The sequence below is a fragment of the Rhinatrema bivittatum genome, chromosome 5, assembly GCF_901001135.1.
Source record: "Rhinatrema bivittatum chromosome 5, aRhiBiv1.1, whole genome shotgun sequence".
In the NCBI taxonomy this organism is placed as follows: Eukaryota; Metazoa; Chordata; class Amphibia; order Gymnophiona; family Rhinatrematidae; genus Rhinatrema; species Rhinatrema bivittatum.
The window spans coordinates 370918244-370940437 of NC_042619.1; the positions used below are offsets into that span (position 1 = coordinate 370918244).

Genomic DNA, 22194 nt, shown 5'->3' on the forward strand with positions numbered 1-22194 from the left:
CCGTTCTATTAACCATTCCCTTCCTAATAATTCCTAACATTCTATTTGCTTTTTTGACTGCTGCAGCACACTGAGCTGACGATTTTAAAGTATTATCCACTATGATGCCTAGATCTTTTTCCTGGGTGGTAGCTCCTAATATGGAACCTAACATCGTGTAACTAATTTCTCTTAGCATTTCACTGTCCGTCTCACTATCTCAACCAGGTGGACGGTAGTATACCCCTATCACTATAGTCTTCCCCAACACACAAGGGATTTCTACCCATAAAGATTCAATTTTGTATTTAGTCTCATGCAGGATGTTTATCCTGTTGGACTCTATGCCATCCCGGACATAAAGCGCCACACCTCCTCCCAAGTGCTCCTCTCTGTCATTGCGATATAATTTGTACCCCGGTATAGCACTGTCCCATTGGTTATCCTCTTTCCACCATGTCTCTGAGATGCCAATTAAGTCTATTTCATCATTCACTGCTATACATTCTAATTCTCCCATCTTACTTCTTAGACTTCTGGAATTAGCATACAAACATTTCAAAGTTTGTTTTTTGTTTGTATTTTCATTCTGCTTTTTAATTGATAGGGATAAGTTTGAATTTTTTTTTAGCTCAGGTGAGTTTTTAGTTACAGGCACTTGGACTGCTTTTCTAATTATTGGAACCTCACTATCGGGATGCCCTAATTCTAATGCATCATTAGTATCCTTTAAAGATACCTCTCTCCAAACCATGCGCTGCTGAGCGACTGTCGGCTTTCCCCTTTGTTCTAGTTTAAAAGCTGCTCTATCTCCTTTTTAAAGGTTAGCGCCAGCAGTCTGGTTCCATCCTGGTTAAGGTGGAGCCCATCCCTTCGGAAGAGACTCCCCCTTCCCCAAAAGGTTCCCCAGTTCCTAACAAAACTGAATCCCTCTTCCTTGCACCATCGTCTCATCCACGCATTGAGACTCCGGAGCTCTGCCTGCCTCTGGTGACCTGCTCGTGGAACAGGGAGCATTTCAGAGAATGCTACCCTGGAGGTTCTGGATTTAAGCTTTCTACCTAAGAGCCTAAATTTGGCTTCCAGAACCTCCCTCCCACATTTTCCTATGTCGTTGGTGCCCACATGTACGACAGCCGGCTCCTCCCCAGCACTGTCTAAAATCCTATCTAGGTGACGCGTGAGGTCCGCCACCTTCGCACCAGGTAGGCATGTTACCAGGTGATCCTCATGCCCACCAGCCACCCAACTATCTACAATCCTAATAATCGAATCACCAACTATGATGGCCGACCTAACCCTTCCCTCCTGGGCAGTAGGCCTTGGGGAGATATCCTCAGTGCGAAAGGACAATGCATCACCTGGAGAGCAGGTCCTTGCTATAGGATCCTTTCCTGCTGCACCTGGTTGGTGCTCTCCCATCATGAGACCTTCTTCCTCCAAGGCAGCACCAGGGCTGCCAGTCTGAAGTTGGGACTTGACTACTATGTCCCTGAGGGTCTCATCTATATACCTCTCTGTCTGCCTCAGCTCCTCCAGGTCTGCCACTCTTGCCTCCAGAGATCGGACTCGTTCGCTGAGAGCCAGGAGCTTTTTGCATCGCATGCACATGTACAACTTCTCACCAGTGGGTAAAAAATCATACATGTGACACTCTATGCAAAAGACTGGGAAGCCCCCCTCTTGCTGCTGGACTGCTGCCTTCATCTCAATTTTGATCAGTTCCTAGTTAAGTTTTAGGTTGCTATGGGAGTAGGAATGTGTCTAACGTCCTTTAAATGTATTAGTGAATTCACTATGTGTCTGGTAGTGGCTTACTGGGGTCTGATCGAATTCTCAATAAAGTTTTTGTTGATGTTTTTTTGGGGTTTTTTTTGTGAAAGTGACACCTGCCTATAAATTAAGGGATGAGCTAGGGGTGGGTGGATTGGGAAATACAAACAGTCTAACTTCAGTTAGTCAGCCTGAGTGACTCACTGCTCCCTTGATTAACAAATGTTGGTCCCTATTCAAACCCAATCACACTACCTCAACACCTTTCCAAGGTGAGTAACTGAGCTGAACTATTCAACTTTTTTACTTAGGTATACACTGCTCTTAGCTTATTTCTAGCTTCTGGCTACTTTTTGGGTTGGTTTTTGGGGGTTTTTTTTGTGTTTTTTGTTTTTTTTTCAATACAAGCACTCAGTATTAAATACAAACACTCAGTTCTTTAAAAGTCTGGAGAACACTCAGTTCTGCAGACTTTTAAAAATAAACACACTACCTACTGCTACCTTATTGACTGACTAAAAATACAGTCTAACTTGTTTATTCACTGCCTACCTACTGCTACCTTATTGACTGACTATTTAAAAATACAGTCTAACTTGCTTATTCACAGCCTCACTATTAAAGGCACAAACACACAAACACACTAAATAATATTCCCAAATAGTTAACTTTGCCCCAATACTTTTAAAAAAGACAATGTCCCAAGTAAAAACTTACTGATTCCTTTCAGCCACCAGCAAGGTGATCCTCTCCTCTCAGTGTTCCCACTGGAATTGTTAGGAAGGGAATTCCCACTGGAATTGTTAGGAAGGGAATGGCAAATAAAATGGTGGATGTCATTCCTCTGTATCGCTGCATGGTGAGACCGCACTGTGAACACTGTGTGCAGTTCTGGTCGTCACATCTCATAAAAGATATAATTGAACTAGAGAAGGGTGACCAAAATGATAAAGGGGATGGAATGACTCCCCTATCAGGAAAGTCTAAAGATGTTAGGGCTGTTCAGCTTGAAGAAGAGACGGCTGAGAGGGAGATATGATAGAGGTCTGGAAAATCATGAAATTAATTGAACGGGTAAATGTGAATTGGTTATTTACTCTTTTGAATAATACAAGGACTAGGGGGCACTCTATGAAGTTAGCAAGTAGCTCATTTAAAGCAAATCACAGAAAATTATTTTTTCACTCAAAGCACAATTAAGTTCTGGAATTCATTACCAGAGGATGTGGTTACGGCAGTTAATGTAGCTGGCTTTAAAAAGGGTTGGATAAGTTCCTAGAGCAGAACGCCATAATGGAGAAATTACTTACCTGATAATTTCATTTTTGTTGTGTCCGTCGGTGCCCGATGCCCTCTCTCCACCCTCCATACCTCTTTGGCGCCTCCCTCTTTGTCCGCGGGAAGATTGGCTGCCGCGGTGTCTTCTTGCCGAGGTCCTCCGGCGTCCCCAGATCAGCTCCACGCTGCAAACCGCCATATTCCTGAGAAGCCTAGGGGCACGCGCGTGGCGTGGTCCCGACAGACGTACCGGCAATGGTGCGAACCTCGGGGGCGTCCCACGAAGATGACGTCACCCGCGACGGATATTTAAGGTCTCAGTATTTGCTAACACATCAAGTTAGCAAGGATAAGGATTCTTTCTATCTGAGCTTCCCTGCCTCCTCGGACTTACCAGGGGTACCCACTCCTCGGGGGCCTCGCTCTCTTCTTGTTTTTCAGGTCAGTCTGGAACCAGTACTTGCTCCTCGAGGGCCTATGTTCCTGGACTTGTTGCTGAATTCCCTTCTGCTTGGAAGTCATTACTGCCAAACTACTTCAGTGAGTTACCATCGCTCTCTTAGAGCTTTCCCTGGAACAGGTACTCGCTCCTCAAGGGCCTATACCTTCCAGCTCCTGGGCTTCTGTGAGACAGTGTGTGAGTGTTACCATCTGGTTCGGTACATGAACTTTGCATTCCCTGCCTACTCACTATATTTCAGTTTCTCTCTAGCTCAGCCTCCAGGGATCGCTGTTCCAGTATCTGAGGGACTGCAGCCCAGCTGGGCATTCCAGCTCACTACTGCCACCCCTGGTGGTTCGGTATACTGTTTAATAAAAGAACTAGAGTGTGTCTGCCTCCATACGCTAAGCCTGACCAGTGGTTCCTCTCGGGATCTTCCCTCGAGGGCGTGGTCATCTGCCACCGGTCCAAGGATCCACCTACAAATACCTACAGACTGCTGTCTCCCAAGCAGTCTGTCCACACCAAAGATAACAGATTGCTAACTCCCAGCTCTAACACAGAGCTTTTCTAACAGTTTTCCTTAGTGTAGACAGATGGACTCAGGACCAATGGGTATAGTGTACTCCTGATAGCAGTTGGAGACGGATCAGATTTTAATCTGTCATCAGCCCTAGTACATATACCCCAGCAGGAAGTGCAGCTCTTCAGTATTCTCCTTGAAAAGCAATTGTGGATATATGCATGACTGAATAATTTGAATAGCTTGGTTAACTTGATTAATTTGAACTGGTTGAATTGGTTATAGCTGGAGACTGCCAGTGCCCTCAAATGAGAAATGTCAACACCCGGTAGGATGGGTGTCCTAGATGAAGGAAAGCATGGCTTACCCGTGAATCACTCGCTCTCGGGGATGTCACCCGAGAATTCCATGAATAACGGCAGCCGTGGGTGGGATGCTGAGACCATCTGTCTACACTAAGGAAAACGAAATTATCAGGTAAGTAATTTCTCCACTTCCTAGCGTGTAGCAGATGGACTCAGGACCAATGGGATGTATAAAAGCTACTCCTGAACCAGGTGGGAGGCTGCCCTTGGCCCACTTAGTACTGCCTTTGCAAATGCTATGTCCTCTCGAGCCTGAACATCCAGGCGGTAAAACCTGGAGAAGGTGTGGATGGAGGACCATGTCGCTGCCCGACAGATCTCGGCGGGTGACAGCATCTTGGTTTCCGCTCAGGACACTGCCTGGGCTCTAGTGGAATGGTGCTTTTCTGTACACATTTTGGGCTGCTCAAAAATTAACGTCTGTTCCGGGAAGGCGTTAATTTCTTAGAGTAAATATGTGTGTATCAGGCGCACATTATATTTTTTTTGAATTGGAGAAGAATAGCTAATGGCATGTGATGAGTGCTTTTAGCTTTACAGGGGGCTGGATGCACGTTTTGGACACCCTAATCCCCTTACAGGATAAGGGGTTGTGGATGCACATCCAACCACAGGTTAAACAGTGCACACAGCTGAGCCCACTGTATTGTATCGGCCTGTTAATGTTTGGGTGCTTGCCAGGTAGTTGTGACTTGGTTGGCCACTGTTGGACACAGGATACTGGGCTTGATGGACCCTTGGTCTGACCAAGTATGCCATATCTTATGTTCTTATGAAAACCAAGTTGCAGAAAAACAGTTTCTTATTTTCACAGATTTCCAACTTGTTACTTTTCAGGTCAATTTAACACTGTCCTGTAGAAGAATCTTCCTTCGTTTACGCCCTAATGAAGTGCATGACACTTCTCCTTTACCAAACACTCAGGTGTGGGCATCCCCCAGGCAGAAGGGTCCTTATCCTCCTAGTTGGCTCTTCAGTCTGTACTGCTCCGCCAGCAAATCCATAAGTTCCACACTTCAGCCCTGCTGAGTACAGAAATCCTAACACTCAAAGAATTCCTTAAGCAAATTTTGCTCATAGACTCCTCCCAAATGCGTCTGGAAGCATCCTTTATACCAATCTCCAAACCCATCCCCTTTGGAGGAAGGAACCTTCTTTCACTCATTCCCTAAGCTTACCCTCAACTCCCTCCGAACCTTCCATTGCAAGAAAATTCTGTGTTAAAGGACGGTGAAGCCTAGCTGGCTTTACACTTAAATAAGAGGCCCAGAGCTATACTTCATAAATCCAAAATGTGGGCCAAAAAGCCAGAGATGAGATACATAAGCCACTCTGCTGATGCTCTGCGTATTCTAAGCGCTTGCCTCCTCTAAGATTACTGTGTTGAAGGCATGACTGTAATCGTAACCAACAATTTTCATTTGGCTCTGTGAGTCTGTCATCACTACTTGCTACCATAGCTGCTGAATTTGTACGCTCATTTATCTAAAACAATAGAAAAACAACAACACAAACTCATTTGATTAAGGCATTATATCCTACAAACGATCATGCTTCAACAATTGGGGAATATCCTTAGCAGAATAGATTTTTAGCTCCCTAGCTTTTCTCTAATGCTAGCCCTGCTTCTCGTACATTGCCCCGCATGACAAATAGCTGTGCGACAGCCGCACAACAAAACGTCACAAACCACATTCCGGAAGTATCTAAGCGCCAGCGGTGCCTCAAGATTCATTTCCCTAAACAGCGCAAAGAACTTTTCTTTAGGTCATCACGTCGGGTGACGCAACGCCGGGGCGCGATTTGAGTTATGCGCTTGCGCCGCGCCTGAGTCCCTCACCATATGTTCTGCTGTCTGGGGAGCGGGTGGTCTCTGACCCTCTCTTCTCAGGTGCCGTGAACTACAGAGACCCGCAGCGCGTGAGTGTTCTGTGCGCGTGGAGGGCGACTGGTGAACGAGAGAGGGAGGAAGGAACGTTGTCGCCATGGGGAAGAAACAGAAGAGCAAGAGCGAGGACAGGTAATGGCCGGTGCGCGAGGCGAGGGGTATTGGAGAAGGCCGGCGAGGGAGCAGCAGTTGCTGAAGGGAGTGAAGGGGGAGCTGTCCATTCATTGTGATACGGCCTGCCTGGCATGGTCCGTGCAGCGGCGGGTGCTGCTGTCCTCTGTTTCTGCCCCTTGACTTGCACCGGGCGCTAGGCTTTCTGGTGCGGCCTCGGTTTGCTAAGGGCCTGATGGGTTGTAGTTTGTTTCCCGAAGGCAGCAGCTCATGATGGTGGTGGTGGTTTGCTGCCGGTGCGATAAATCGGACTTTCTTGCTGTGTTTAGCTATTGGGGCGATTGTAGTGGTTCCCGTGTCGTGGACAGGCAAGAGGTAGATGTTGGACACGCGAGTGGATAGTAGGCGCCTGGCTTCCCCTCTCCAAAAGTACCCAGCGAGAAGACAAGGGTAGTATGGGGCTCATGATAGTGGGCGATGAAAGCAACATTGTTAGGTGTGAATCGCTGGAAACAGGTCCTGATTGTTATCCGTCTAAGTCGGGGTGTGTTGGAGATGTGACAGTAGACAAGCTTCTGATATACCGTATAACTGAAGCCTGTCCAAGGACGGGCAGTCTGTCACCTTCATCTTCCTTCTCCATCCCTGGCAGTGCTGACTTTGGTAGCTGTGGATATCAAAGTTGCATACCTGTGACAGGAGTTTTCGATGGATGGAAGCACAAAACAGCCACACATGCTGGGTGATATTACTGATGGCGCTGCGTCTGGACCAATCACATCTTCAACACCTCCGAAAAATTGTAAAAACTTTGGAGCATGTGAAAAGAGCCTAGTGCACAGTTATCATGTAAAGTTACCATAGGAAGTAAATAGCTACAATAAATCAGCCAAGTATATAAATATTAACTATTGGGAGGTGGGAGGGAATATGTGGCTGTTTTGTGCTTCTGTTCACAGAGACCTACTGTCACAGGTATGCAACTTTGGTTTCTCTGTGGATGTGCACACAAAACAGCTCCACATGCTGGGATTGGAAAACTCAATAAAACAAAAAAAGAAAAAAAATCCCAAATAGGAAGGGAAAAAAATTTCTAAGAAAAATTCCCTCTTTTCCATGCTTGCATTTTTTTTTTAAATTTTTTTACTGTAAGGTGGAGGATAGTCAATATTTAAATTTGTAAACTGTTAAGTATTGAAGATCCCAAAGTTTCATTGGTGTCCCATTGAGAAGTATTGCAGTAGTGTTTAAAAAAAAAAGTATTAAGAGGAACATGTGGTCACTCTGCAAATTTCAGTAGGAGGCACCCCATTTAAAAAGACCAAAGATGTTGCTTTAGCTCTTACTGCGTGAGCAGATTCTGTGGATTTCAAGGTTTTTGATTCCTGTTGATAACAAAAAGTTATACATCTAGCTGTCCAGTGTGATAAAGTTTGCTTAGTGACTGCTTTACCTATTGTAGCTGGAGGATATGAAACATATAGTTGAGTAGATTTTTGTATTGATTTGGTATGAGCCTACGATTGAGTATATCCACAAATCCCTCCTCCAGGTCTATGCCATATAATACCTCTTAGCTCAACAACTAAAGAATTAATTTTCCAATCCATCTAGTCTATTTTGCAGATATCTTATTCATACTGATTCTTTTAAATCGCCTGTATATAACATGTCTATTACTACTGTTGTTTTTAATGTTATTTGTTATTAGTATTTATTCAATTTTCTCCAAGTTCATTTTCCTGTTCCATGTAAGACTCGCATGTTAAGTCACTCCAATGTTATATGTAAACCGAAATGATTAGCAACATTGTTGCTAGAATTTCGGTATATAAAAAATGTTAAATAAATAAATAAATAAATGAGATAAATAGAATAAAAGCACTCTTGGCATTCTAAAAAAATGCATTTTTTTACTCATTTGAAGACTTATGAAGTTTCAGAAAATTGGCAGTTGCAAACATTGATTTAGATGGAATGCTGAAACAGGCTGAAAAATAGGATTAGTTCTTAAAAACCACTTCATCAGGAAAAGATTTTGTGTAAGGTTAGTAGATAATGAGAGCTTGAAGCTTGCTTATCCATCTGGTAGATGTAATGGCATGGGAAAACTTTACGGGCCGATACAGTACAGTACCCGCCATTGGACGCGCGTTTTCGATGCGCTAGCGTTACCCCTTATACAGTAAGGGGCCGAAAACGTGCGTCCAATCCCACGAATCTAATAGCGCCCTCAACATGCAGATACATGTTGATGGCCCTATTAGGTATTCCCGCGCGATTCAGAAAACAAAATGTGCAGCCAAGCCACACATTTTGCTTTCAAAAATTAGCGCCTATCCAAAGGTAGGCGCTAATTTCTTCGGGCACCGGGAAATTGCACAGAAAAGCAGTAAAAACTGCTTTTCTGTGCACTCTCCGACTTAATATCATGGCAATATTAAGTCGGAGGTCCCGAAGGGTAAAAAAAAAAATTTGAAGTCGGCCCGCAATTGTGGGTTGAAAACTGTATGCTTAATTTTGCCGGTGTCTGGTTTCCAAGCCCGAGGCTGTCAGCGGGCTCGAGAACCAACACCGGCAAAATTGAGCGTCGGCTGTCAAACCAACCGACAGCCGCCGCTTCGGTCCAAAAGGAGGCGCTAGGGACATGCTAGTGTCCCTAGCGCCTCCTTTTGCCTGTTTTTACCGCCGGGCCTCATTTAAATACAGAATCGCGCGCACAGGAGAGTGGCCTGTGCACGTGCCGGGAGCCTCCCACAGACTTTACTGTATCGGCCCGAAAGTCAGCAGTTGAATAGGTTCAAAAGGTGGTTTAGTACCTAGAACAAATCCCATTGAGGAAATGGCTTTTGTAGAGAGGTGGCTTTAGTTTAGAGACCCTTCATGAATTTGGAAATATGTGGATGAACAGAATTTTTTTTATTTATTATAATGATTTGTTTTCATGACTGATATGAAATGCTGAAATTGCACTCAAATTATTTTTGACCAAATTCATTTTTAAATTAGATTTAGAGAGAAATACGAGATATTCTAGGATTTCTTGAATTGTTAGCTTAGTGCGGAGCCAAGTTGTTTAATTCCCATTTGTGTGGAGAGATCTTCTGACTCAACCTGTCCACTAGTTGATTCTGTTTGCCTGGGTTATAAACTGCTGTAAGTGTGAACTGTCTTTTCAAAGCTGTTTTCCACAACTGCAGCACTTTTGCACAGAGAAGAAGTGATCTCGTGTTCCCTTGCTTGTTTATATAAAACAGTGACACTTTGTTGTCTGTGTTAATCTGGAGAACACAGTTTGATATGTTGTGAATGAAGACCTTTAGAGCTCTGTGAACAGCTTTTAGTTCAAGCAAGTTTATATATAAATATTCCTGAATGGACCAAATCCCTTAAGTGCAAGGATTTCCGAAATGTGTTCCCCAGCCTATTGAAAGATGTGCTTCCCAGCCTATTGAAAGATTTTCCTATAGAGAGATGAGAGGCTTGAAGCCACCAAAAGAGGTTTTTCTTTAAAAACTTTATTTGAACTTTGTAAGAAAGAGGCTGAAGAGCCTCGCTTCATTGAGTTTGAAGAGTCTACTGCGATATCCTTATGTAACTTCACAAGAGGTACTGAATGTAGTGATGGAGTCATGAGCTGGTGTTTTATTGGCACATAGGTAATGGCGCAATACGGAACGGCGCTATAGCTGAAGGTGCCATAGATGATGGCGCCCTGGGAGAAGGCGCCATTTGTGAACTTGATGGCGCAATATTGCTCTCAGGCTGTGTGGGAGTTTTTGACTGCGTGTTCTTAGAAGATCTTCGCAAAGTCCCAGAGTCACTGTCTCGACTGTGCCCCTCCTTAGAACGAGGTGATGAATATGTTGTCAATTTTTGAGTACTCTTTAGAAAGTGAAACCATGTTTTGAAGAGAAATGATTTCTTTTTTCAGTCACATTTATCTCCCAGTTCCATAGTTAATTTATAATAACAGTACAGTGGATCCTTGACTTACGAACTCAATTGGTTCCAGAGGGCTGGTTGAAACTCAAGTTGGTTGTAAGTCAAGATTATTTTTTTCCATAGGAAATAATGGAAATACCCATAATGCGTTCCAAACCTTCCAAAAGCACCTCTTACCTTAACCATTTCTATAATAAAAAATGGTTGTATAATGTCTGTAATTACCAGAAACACCAATAATTTCCTAGTGTACTCACCAAAAAGTTATAAAATGTGCCTAGCCTATCAGAAAAAATAATTTCACCTCCTCCACCAGTTCCTTTACGATATCTGCTTATGGACTCTCTACCTGGGTAACATCAAGCTAGGTTGAGAGAACATTGCACAAATCTCATATTTGGGTGAGTTTCCTCACTCCAAAGGTCATCAAATCTTCACAAGAGTGCACTGTTGTGTTCATGCGTCACACTCTGCATGTCAAAGTGGCTCCTAACCCTACACTAATACCTACACCTGACCTTGAGTAACTAGGTGGGCCTCATATAGGGTACAAATATCTACCTAGTATGAGGGCATTATGGCTAGTCTCTCCGTCTCTCATATGTTTGATCGTAACTCAATTTGTTTGTAACTCAAAACCTGAAAAGTTGGTCGTAACTCGAGCCGGTCATAACTCAAGTGCCCACTGTATTTTCTCTGGGAGATGTGACTACATGGCCCACAAGTAGTGGGGTCGTCCATGCCCAGACAACATATACATACGTCATGGATTTTTAAAGACCCCCATGCTTTTAGGATATCTTTGGCATATTTTAAATGGTGCCTTACCTTTAGAAGAGTCCCATGAGAAAACCAAGCTGCTATGCTGTACAAAAAAGAAACTACAGAGATAAGACGGCTACAGAAGATTTCAGGAAATCATTTCTGAACTATATGGCGGAAAACGAAGACTGAAGTAACTTTAGGCGGTAACTGTGCGCTAGCCTCTCTGCGCACGCTTCAGAATTTTTCCAGATTTTTCGGAGCTGTAGAAAATCTGTCTCTTCTGCTGGCAGGGTGGGGGCATGGGGTCCCCCTCCCCGCTGGCAATCTGGGATCTCCATCCTCCGCCGGTGGGGGCCCCGCCAGCATGCCAACCTCTGCAGCATCACTGCGAGTGTCTTTCTTTCCTCTGCTGGCAGGAGGGTGAGGGCTCCATTGTCACACCGGCCTCTCCAGCGCCTCTCTGGGTTTGTCTTTCCGTCGCCTGGGGGTGGAGGCTCTGCCAGCACTCCGGTCCATCTATCGCTGCCACAGGTCTCTGTCTCTCCTCTGCAGGGGGAGGGTGGAGGCCTGCTGACACTGTGGCCTGTCATCAACTGCAGTTTCTAGGACTGCACTCCCCCCTCCTGCTGTCAGTCACAGCAACACAGGGGTGGGGTGGAGTATGTTTCAGAGGGCAGAGAGCAGAGGTGTTCATTTGCATACCAGCGACTCTTTATTACAGTTAGATATTCTACTTTCCAACCAATGTCCGTGAAAATATCTTGAGTGTATTAAATGTGAACAATGAAAGTAACTAACCAGGCATCTAGATGTCTTCCTTGAGCTAGCTGTACAAGCAAATGTTTCCCTTTTAAAGGCTTGAGCAATGTAAAACAAAATGGGTATAACGAATATATTTACAAATAGAATTTAATGATAACTGAAAACTTACTTTGTAAACATCTTAAACCATCATCTACAAAAGTAAAATATTTAGATAACTTTTTAACAAAAAATATCTTATTTAATAAAGTAGAGCAAAACTGTTACAATACAATGTACAAAACTAAGCCACACAAAACATAGTGCATGAAATTCACAATCGGCCGAATTTTAAGAGACCCGCGCACGCAAATAGCGGGGGTTATGAGCGTGGCCGAGCCCCGTGTGTGCTGAGTGCATTGTCTAAAGGGCCTGGCCACACGCAGACGTGCCGGGCTGAAAGAAAGGGGTGGGCGGGGAGGGGGGGGCTAGCGGGCCTGGACAGCGCCATTAGGTGCTGTCCTGGGGAAACACTTGCCAGCAGGTGGCCGGTGCGTGGAGCCTACTTCTGCTCCAAAGGAGCAGCAAGATAAAAAAATCTAATAGGGGTCAGGGAGGAGAGCGGAAAAGGTAGGAAGGTTAAGTAGGGGTATAGGGAGAAGACTGGGAGTCACTGCGCATTGCTTTTTAAAATCCCCCCTCCCCCCACGCGCACATGCACGCCAGTCCCCGCCTGACCGCACATGCGCAAGGGAATTGTATTTTATAACACACGCGTGCATGTTATAAAATAACCGCGTCCATGTGCTTGTGCTGGGAACCACGCACACGTGGATACTCGCGTGGACTGTTTAAGATCTCCCCTAAAGTGCACAAATACATAAAGTGCATTTATGTATTTAATTTATTGTATGTGTTGTGTGACTTAAGTTTTGTACATTGTAATATATTTTTGTTTTACATTAACTTTTTATCACAGATATTTTATTTAGATATTTTGCTTTTTTATGGCAATTGTTTAAGATGTTTATAAAGTATGTTTTCAGTTATTAATTATATTTGTAAATATGTTAGTTATACTCAGTTTAACATTGCTCAATTTGATTAACTGTGGTATCTAGCCAGTTTTTCTTTGTCCCTTTTAAAGATTACCATTGACCGTAAAAGCATAGAAAATAAGAATGCAGTTTTTAAATATTTGGTGTGCTTTTTAACATTTTATTTCCTGATTATTTTTCTTTTTCCTGTGGCTAGGCTATTTTCTTTAATTTCTAAGAAAAAAAAATCTACTTTTTGGGATCTGCCAGGTATCATATGACCCAGAGAGGATGCTGGGCTTAATGGATCTTGGTCTGACACTGCTTGACATGTCTTATGTTTTTGCATCTAGCCTAGCTGTCAACAGCTGTGGCCAACATCAGCTTCTAGTAATTTGTTTACTGGATATTGGCAATGACAGCTAGACTCCTCCCAAGGCATTTAAATGTCACAAGACAACTTCATTAATGAATGGAATTGCTGTTGGTTTGCAATTATTATGCAGCCACACCAGTTTGTAAGATAATCTTTATAAGGCTTGACTACCACCACTTTTTTTTTTTTAAAGAACACTTTAGCATGAAAAAAATTTCCCTTTGAAGGAGACAGTGATAAGCAAATACCCTTTATTTCTTATTTATTTATTTCTTATTTTTTTTATATACCGACATTTGTTCTGAGATATCACATCGATTTTACATTCAGGTACTCTAAGTATTTCCCTATCCCCAGAGGGCTTACAATCTAAGTTTTGTACCTGAGGCAATGGAGGGTAAAGTGACTTGCCAAAGGTCACAAGGAGTGACTTCTAGGGTTAGCAGTAGCATTCATTAGTTTTCTTTCCTACTAATATTTTATGGAAGTTTAGCTGATTTACAAATTACTATTCAGCATTGCATCAGTAATATTAACAAAGGCCAGATGTACAAAAGTGTTTTTCCCACGTTTTGTGTGTGAGAAAAATTCCTTATGTACATATAGCCCAAATTAAGCTCCTGGTTTTTTTTTTTTGTTTTTTTTTTAAAGGGCAGTTTAACATGATGTGCACCTTAGGGGAGGTGCATTACAGCCAACCAGGACACATGTAGGTGTGATTGCTGTTTCCCAGAGAAGTTTCAATGGATACATTAGCTGAGTTGCTTCTGTAGAATATCTTTCTGCTGTTCTCAGCAAACTTCCAGGGGAGAGGCTAATGCAATTAGCAGGTTAAAAAAAAAAAAGTACCAGTTTTCTCTTTTAGGAGAGGGAGTGCTATTTATCAGGCTCTGGAGCCATTATTAAACAGTGTAGACAACCATGACATGCAGCAAGGAGTTGATATATCTGCGACAGAATAATGAATGCTGCCATTCTAGTCCTGCCTTTCTGATAAAGGCCCTTTTTAAATGTGTGAGCGTATTAGAGATAGAGTTGCTTGTGTAAAATGAGCTTTAACAGGTCTTACCTCTTTAAATATCTTTGCTGTGCTGCCTTTGTGGTTATGAATCATATTATAAAAATGCAGGAATAAGATTCATTTACCATAGCTTGCAGGAGGGCTCTCAAACACATGTATCCAGGGTTCCATTAGACATCTGTGAGTGGAATGAGAGGAGCAGACTACGATCTGGGGAGACCAGTGTTCAAATCCCACTGTTGCTGCTTGTGACCTTGGGCAAGTCAATTTACTCTCCGTTGCCTCAGGTACAAACTTACCCCCAGATTCATCAAAATGCGTTATTAACGCATTGATAACACCCGTGTTAAGAAAAAGGGGCGTGTTTAGGGAAATTTTAGAATTACCGCACCACGCGGTAACTTGCTGCTTCGCATCAGTAGTATTGCATAGTGCGGTAAACTTATTGCTCCCTGCAATAATTCCTGTTTTTGCATGAGAGAGAGAGAGACTATCTACAAGGCCTCCAAATTAGTCAAGTATTTATATCTCAATAGGAGGGCCATCTAATAGCTGGAGGTGAGGTGTTGGTGGTGCTTTTTGGTTTAGGGGCCAGTTTCTCATGTAGAGGGAGATGTACGAACAGCACAATACATCTTGGTGAAGATTTGGCGTCATTTGGAGTGAGTAAAGTCTCACAAAGATGCCATTTCTACTATATTCTCTCACCCTAGCTTGATGGACTCTTTCTCCACTCCCCTCCCCTCCCCCCCCCTCCCCCCCCCCCCCCCCCCTCCGAAGCCCAGAAATGGGCAAAATGCAATTCTAAAAATTTATTGCAAATTGCGTTATGGCCATTTCAGGCATATCGCACAGCCTTACGCCAGGAAAAAAGGTGTAGTTAGTTTTGGCTTTAAAACCATGTGATATTGCCCCTCATCTTACTAAATCCCGCCCAAATTCCTCCCTGATCCCGCCCCTCCCAAAAATTTGCATTTGTGCCATGATTTATTCTTTTCGCATGCGTTAACTCCATAACACATTTTGATGAATGATCCAGTTAGATTGTAAGCCCTCGGGGGGTAGGGAAATACCTACAGTGCCTGAATGTAATTCGCTTTGAAGTGCCAAAAAGTGGAATATAAAAATAAATGAGGGCTTGCTGCAAGAACCTAGGGATGACTAAAGTGCAATTTGAGATTATTCTAGCTATCAGATAGACAATGAGTAACATTACATTTTGTATGTTTATAAATTGAATATAATTTTTTAGATTCTCACACACTTGATGTGTCCAATGTGTACTGGGATGGTGAATGTAAGTGGTAATAGTGGAATTGGATTTCACTCTTACGTTTGTGTGTTAAATGATGTTTCCTTATTTTTCTGCTAACTGTCCCATACACATGGGCATTCTCCTTCCACAGCTTCTGGAGACGGAGGGAATATTTCCTTTACTCTTGTGACATCACGTCCAGCTATAAGGAAGGTGTGTCTGAAGACAGTTACTAGTAGTCTGTCTCCAGGAGTTGTGCACTAGTAAGGATGTAATAGTCAGCTCCTAGGGCCCTGTTAGGCCTAGGTGTGGTTGAGCCTACTAGCTTCTGGGGTAACAGCCCCTAAGGATTGATTCTCCCAGTGGAAACCAGCTCCCATGGGGGGGAAAAAAATGTTCCCCCTCTTTTCCTGGTTGAGCTCTCCCTTGGGTTTGGATCCCAGGACCCCCAGGGGTCTGGTGGATCAACCTTTATAGAGCAGTTTAAACTGTTTTAAGGGAGAGTAAGCACACTGACTCCAGGGAAGGGAAGCTGCGGTGCTTCCCTTCCATTGGCAAGACTGCCTCTTGCCCAATTAAAAAAAACAAAACAAAAAAAACTAAGAAAAGGCTAAGAGCCTGCTTACTTCAGGGAATGCCTCAAATAGGCTGCTAGCCACACCCACTGTGTTATCTAGCAGCCCTTAAAGATAGCATGTGCGATTTGCAGCCCTGCGGTATTACAGTAACAGTTCACACTTGTCCATTATTCCTTATTTATGGTGGATTACACTGAGGAATCGAGAATGCTTTGGCTGTAGAGCCAAGCAGGTGCACAACCTTGCAGGCAACACAGCCCTGCAAGGTTGTGCAAGGGAGATGCCCTGCTCTTCTTGTGAAGAGCAGGGCATCTCGTGGCAAATCATTGCTTATTCCCTCAAGCTAGGGAAGAGCGTTTGAGAGCAGAATCGTTGATTGAACCAGGGCAGATAACACAATATCAGAACAGTCTGAAGTTGCAACCAGGAGAATCCTTTAGCTCCAGAATGGATCTGTGGACTCTGCATTCAAGTCACGCCTTAGTATGCTCCCCTTTAGAGAAGAACTGATATTTAGAGTAATTAGTAAGAGATCTGGGGGAACCAAACCCCAAAGATTCCTTGAGAGTAGAGGCCAGTCGTGCAGATAAGGGCTCAGTCGACAGCACTTAAAGTATCAATACAAGGGTAAAGCATCAGGACTAGCGGCCTTAATTGGGATAATTCTACACCGATTAATTCTATTCAGCCAGATCTACCACTTCCACATGTAAAAATGTTATTACTAATGTAAATACCTATACCTAATTCTCTCCCTTTTCTTCTCTTCTCCCAGTTCTATTACCTTGTTATTTGTAACTGCTTCCTTCTACACTAATAGGTTATTCAATTGTTCATTGTACACCCCTGTTATATGTAAACCGGCATGATGTGTTTGCAACATGAATGCCGGTATATAAAAATTTTAAATAAATAAATAAATAAATACTGAGCCAAGAGACTTTGGGGAAACCTACCTGTGGTCACAGGAAGCGATTGCCCTTCGCAGGAATATCCAGCGGGTCCCTTGGGTGCTATTACTGATAAGTGGACGCCTGTTTTGGAATCACACAGAGTGGGTACCAAATGGACCGCTATTACTGTTCTAATAAGAAGAACATGAGAAATTGCCATACTGGGTCAGACCAAGGGTCCATCAAGCCCAGCATCCTGTTTCCAATAGTTGCCAATCCAGGCTACAAGTACCTGGCAAGTACCCAAAAACTAAGTATATCCCATGCTAGTAATAGCAGTGGTTATTTTCTAAGTCAAACAAGTTGGGATATAATAATTTACATGAAGTTCAATAGTTCATGAGATTATATTATAATAGGTCTTAGACCACACTGTTCTAGGTGTTTTGGTATAGATCATACAGAGTGGGCCCAGATTACTATTGACCAGTGGGTTCTGAATATGTTTAATAGAGGTATGGATCCAAATGCGTCTCCCCAGTGCCAGATCCCTTTAATTTTTCCCCTGAAAGTTGCAAGTCAAAAGGAAGGTGGTAAAAGCAACTCTGCAAAGATATAGGAGGCCATAATCCCATTTCCTTCTCAGGAGAGGGGACAAAGAACATGCTGAATTTTACTGTGTAGTTCCAAAGAAGGATGGTACTGTCCCAGGACTACTCAATTCACCTACAACTACCAGCAGAGGTACATTCTCAGCTCCAGTGGTGGCTACAGGAAGACCACCTAAGCAGAGGAGTAAGCCTATCCCCACCAAACTGGACCTTGCTCATCACGGATGCGAGCCTGCGAGGATGGGGAGCCCACTGTCAAGAACTGATAGCCCAGGGACAATGGAACAAGGAAGAGGTGAAATGGAACTTAAACCGCCTGGAAGCTCGAGCAGTCAGACTAGCATGCCTGCAATTCAGCCACAGACTCTGAGGCAATGCCATTCGAGTAATGTCGGACAACACAACAACTATCGCTTACATCAACCGCCAAGGAGGAACCAGGAGCCAGCAGGTGTCTCTGGAGATAGATCCCCTCATGGCATGGGCGGAGATAAACCTACAAAGAATCTCGGACTCCCACATCGCAGGGAAAGACAACGTCTCAGCAGACTTCCTCAGCAGAGAGAGCCTGGACCCGGCAGGATGGATGCTGTCGACCACAGCCTTCCAATTGATAGTAAATTGCTGGGACCTCCCAGCCATGGACCTACTGGCCACCTGTCTCAGTGCCCAAGTTCCCAGGTTCTTCAGCCGCAGGCAAGAGCTACTCTCCCAAGGGATCGACGCTCTCATCCAGACTTGGCCAGAGGAAGACTTATTGTACGCCTTCCCCCCCCCCCCCCCCCCCTGGCCACTACTGGGCAAGGTCATCCGCAAGATAGAACATCACAGGGGATTAGTTCTACTAGTGGTCCTAGATTGGCCATGGTACGCAGACGTGCAAAGACTCCTTGCTGGAAACACTCTGTGCCTACCTCCGGCAGGGTTCGATTCTCCACAAAGATCCGACTCTATTCTCTCTTACGGTCTGGCCCTTGAGAGGACTCGCCTGAAGAAGCGTGGCTACTCAAAGGCCGAGATTGACACCCTACTCCGAGCATGCAAGTTCTCCACATCCCTGCCTTACATACAGATCTGGAGAGTATTCAAAGCCTAGTGCGACGACCACGGGATACTCCCGCGGACAGCCAAGATTCCCATGATTTTGGAATTCCTACAGGATGGTATGAAGAAGGGGTTGTCACTCAACTCCCTCAAGGTCCAAGTAGCTGCACTGTCCTGCTTCAGGGCCGAAGTAGACGGTGTCTGGCTATCAACCCATCCGGATTTGACCCGCTTCCTGAAAGGTGTTAAACCACTCCGACCACCCCTGAAGTGGCCGGTGCCTCTATGGAATCTCAATCTAGTATTAGACTTCCTAGCTGGGGATTCCTTCAGACCAACTCGCAGTCTGTCACTACGCCTTGTAACGTTGAAGACGCTATTCCTGGTAGCAGTATGTTCAGCTTGTCTCATCTCTGAACTACATGTACTATCCTGTCGGGAACCGTTCCTCAGGTTCACTCCTGAAACCATACAGCTGCGCACCATCACTCTACCATCTCAGGATGAACATAAGGACTCAGAAGTCTCACGCCTTCTTCGCCATCTAAATGTTGGCAGATTCCTAGTACAGTACCTTGAAAGATCGGAACTGGTGCGTAAAACGGACCGCTTGTTCGTCCTTTGGGAAGAAACAAGGAGAAGTGGCCTCCTGGGCAACCATATCCCGCTGGATCAAGGAAGTAATCAAGACAGCCTACATAGAGGCAGGGAAGCCCTTACCACTACATGTTAAGGCTCATTCTATGAGGGCCCAGGCAGTTTCTTGGGCAGAAACCAAGTTACTGTCGCCTGCAGAGATCTGTCGGGCGGCAACGTGGTCCTCCATACACACCTTCTCCGAATTCTACCGCCTGAATGTTCAAGTCCGAGAAGACACAGCCTTTGCAAGGGTAGTACTAAGTGGGCCACGGGCAGCCTCCCGCCCTGTCCGGGAGTAGCTTTTGTGCATCCCATTGGTCCTGAGTCCATCTGGCTACATGCTAGGAAATGGAGAAATTACTTATCTGATAATTTTGTTTTCCTTAGTGTAGACAGATGGACTCAGCATCCCACCCATGGCTGCCCCAGAAAAGGAGAACCTCAGATAGCAAACCTCGAGACTAAGCAAATATGGGTAAGCCGCGGCCTACCCCCAGTTCAAGACACACACAGTTTGTCCGGTGTTGGTGTTAATTGGTTGAGTGCACTGGCGGTCTCCAGTTTGGAAATTTAGTTAAACCAGTTCAAGTTTTAATCAAGTTATTTAAGCAAAGATATATCCACAATGGCTTTTTGAAGAGAATACTGAGGAGCTAAGGACATTGCAGGGGTATATCTAGAGTGACGTCCAACTGTCTCCCTCACAGGCTTTCTGCTTTGGATATATTTTAAAAAGTTTTTACTGTCAGTTTTTGCCTCTACGGCCAACTTCTTTTCAAATTCTCTCTTAGCCTGTCTTATCAATGTCGTACATAAGTGTTGGCAAGTTAAATGTATTATCCTGTTTTTTTTTGTTGGATCCTTCTTCCAATTTTTGAATGAAGATCTTTTGGCTAAAATAGCTTCTTTCACCTCCCCTTTTAACTATGCTGGTAATCCATTTTGCCTTCTTTCCACCTTTCTTAATGTGTGGAATACATCTGGATTGTGCTTCTAGGAAGGTATTTTTTTAACAATGACCACGCCTCTTGCACATTCTTTTACCTTTGTAGCTGCTCCTTTCAGTTTTTTTTTTTAATTTTTCTCATTTTATCAAAATTTCCCTTTTGAAAGTTTAGCCTGGGAGCCATGGATTTGCTTACTGTCCCCTTTCCAGTCATTAATTCAAATTTGATCATATTATTATCACTATTGCCAAGCGGCCCCACCACCGTTACCTCTCACCAAATCCTGTGCTCCACTGAGAATTAGATCTAAAATTGCTCCCTCTCTTGTTGGTTCCTGAACCAATTGCTCCATGAAGCAGTCATTTATTCCATCCAGGAACTTTATCTCTCTAGCATGTCTCGATGATACATTTACCCAGTCAATATTGGTGTAATTGAAATCTCCCATTATTACTGCACTACCAATTTGGTTAGCTTCCCTAATTTCTCTTAGCATTTCATTGTCCGTCTCACCATCTTGACTAGGTGGATGGCAGTATACTCCTGTCATTATAATCTTCTCCAACACACAAGGGATTGCTACCCATAAAGATTCGATTGTGCATTTAGTCTCATGCAGGGTGTTTATCCTGTTGGACTCTTTGCCATCTCAGACATAAAGTGCTACACTGCCTCCTGGGTGCTCCTAGTTACGTTTTAGGTTGATATGAAAGTAGGAATGTGTCTAATTAGCATCCTTTAAATGTATTAGCATATTCACTATATGTCTGGTAATGGCCTACAGGGGAATGATCACTCTCAGTAAGGTGTGGGAAATTCATGAAGTGAAATTAAAAGGCTAACCTCTGCTTATTAGCTGCCTTACTGACTATTAAAAGCACGAACGCACTAAATAATATACCCCAATAGTTTACTTCTCCCCCATACTTTAAAAAAAAATTTCCCAAGCAAAATTTACTGATTCCTTTCAGCCACCAGCAAGGTGATCTTCTTCTCTCCGTGCTCCCACCCTTTTTGTCTTCACCACCTCTTCAGGAAGGACATTCCAGGCATCTACCACCCTCTTTGTGAAGAAATATTTCCTGACATTGGTTCTAAGTCATCCTCCCTAGAGTTTCATTTCATGACCCCTAATTCTACTGATTTCTTTCCAATGGAAAAAGTTTGTCGATTGTGAATCATTAAAACCTTTCAGGTATCTGAAGGTCTATATCATATCTCCCCTGCACTGCGTCTCCTCCAGGTTATACATATTTAGGTCCTTTAACCTCTCCTCATAAGTCATTTGATGGAGATCCCCCACCATGTTTGTTGCACTTCTCTGGACAGCCTCCATCCTGTCAATGTCTCTCTTGAGATACAGTCTCCAGAACTGAACACAATACTCCAGGTGAGGCCTCACCAAGGCCCTGTAGAAGGGGGATTACCACCTCATTTTATTTACTAGTTATTCCTTGCTCTGTGCAGCCTAGCATTCTTTTGGCTTTAGCTATCGCCTTGTCACATTGTTTTGCCGTCTTCAGATTGTTAGATACTATCACCCCAAGGTCCTTCACTTTCTCTGTGCACAACAGCCCTTCACCCCCCATCACATATAGCTCTTTTGGATTACTGCACCCCAGATGCATTACTCTGCACTTCTTGGCATTGAATCCCAGCCATATGTTTATAAATTTATAACCTGCACACATCTGTTTGCAGTGGGGAACAATATACATACACAATAATTAAAACATAATCAGCATAAGTTGCCATATTTGGTCAATCCAAGGGTCCATCAAAGCCAGCATCCTGTTTCTAACAGTGGCCAAACCAGGCTACAAGAACCTGGAAGTACCCAAACACTAAGAAGATCCCATGCTGCTGATGCCAGTAATAGTAGAGGCTGTTCTCTAAGTCAACTTGATTAATAGCAGTTAATGGATTTCTCTATTAATCATAACAAACATACACCAAATCAATGATTTAATATGCTGCTGTAGA

The 22194-nt window shown here is 43.8% G+C and overlaps 1 protein-coding gene across 1 annotated transcript in view; it reads left to right on the forward strand.

Moving 5' to 3' along the window:
• Positions 1–6149: 6149 nt before the first annotated feature.
• EIF5B (eukaryotic translation initiation factor 5B) overlaps positions 6150–22194 on the forward strand; it is a 346296-nt gene continuing 330251 nt past the window's right edge. Inside the window, exon 1 of the mRNA XM_029604785.1 lies at positions 6150–6380. Within this exon, the coding sequence (XP_029460645.1) occupies positions 6346–6380 (35 nt within the window). The 5' untranslated portion in view covers positions 6150–6345. The remainder of the gene's footprint in view (positions 6381–22194) is intronic.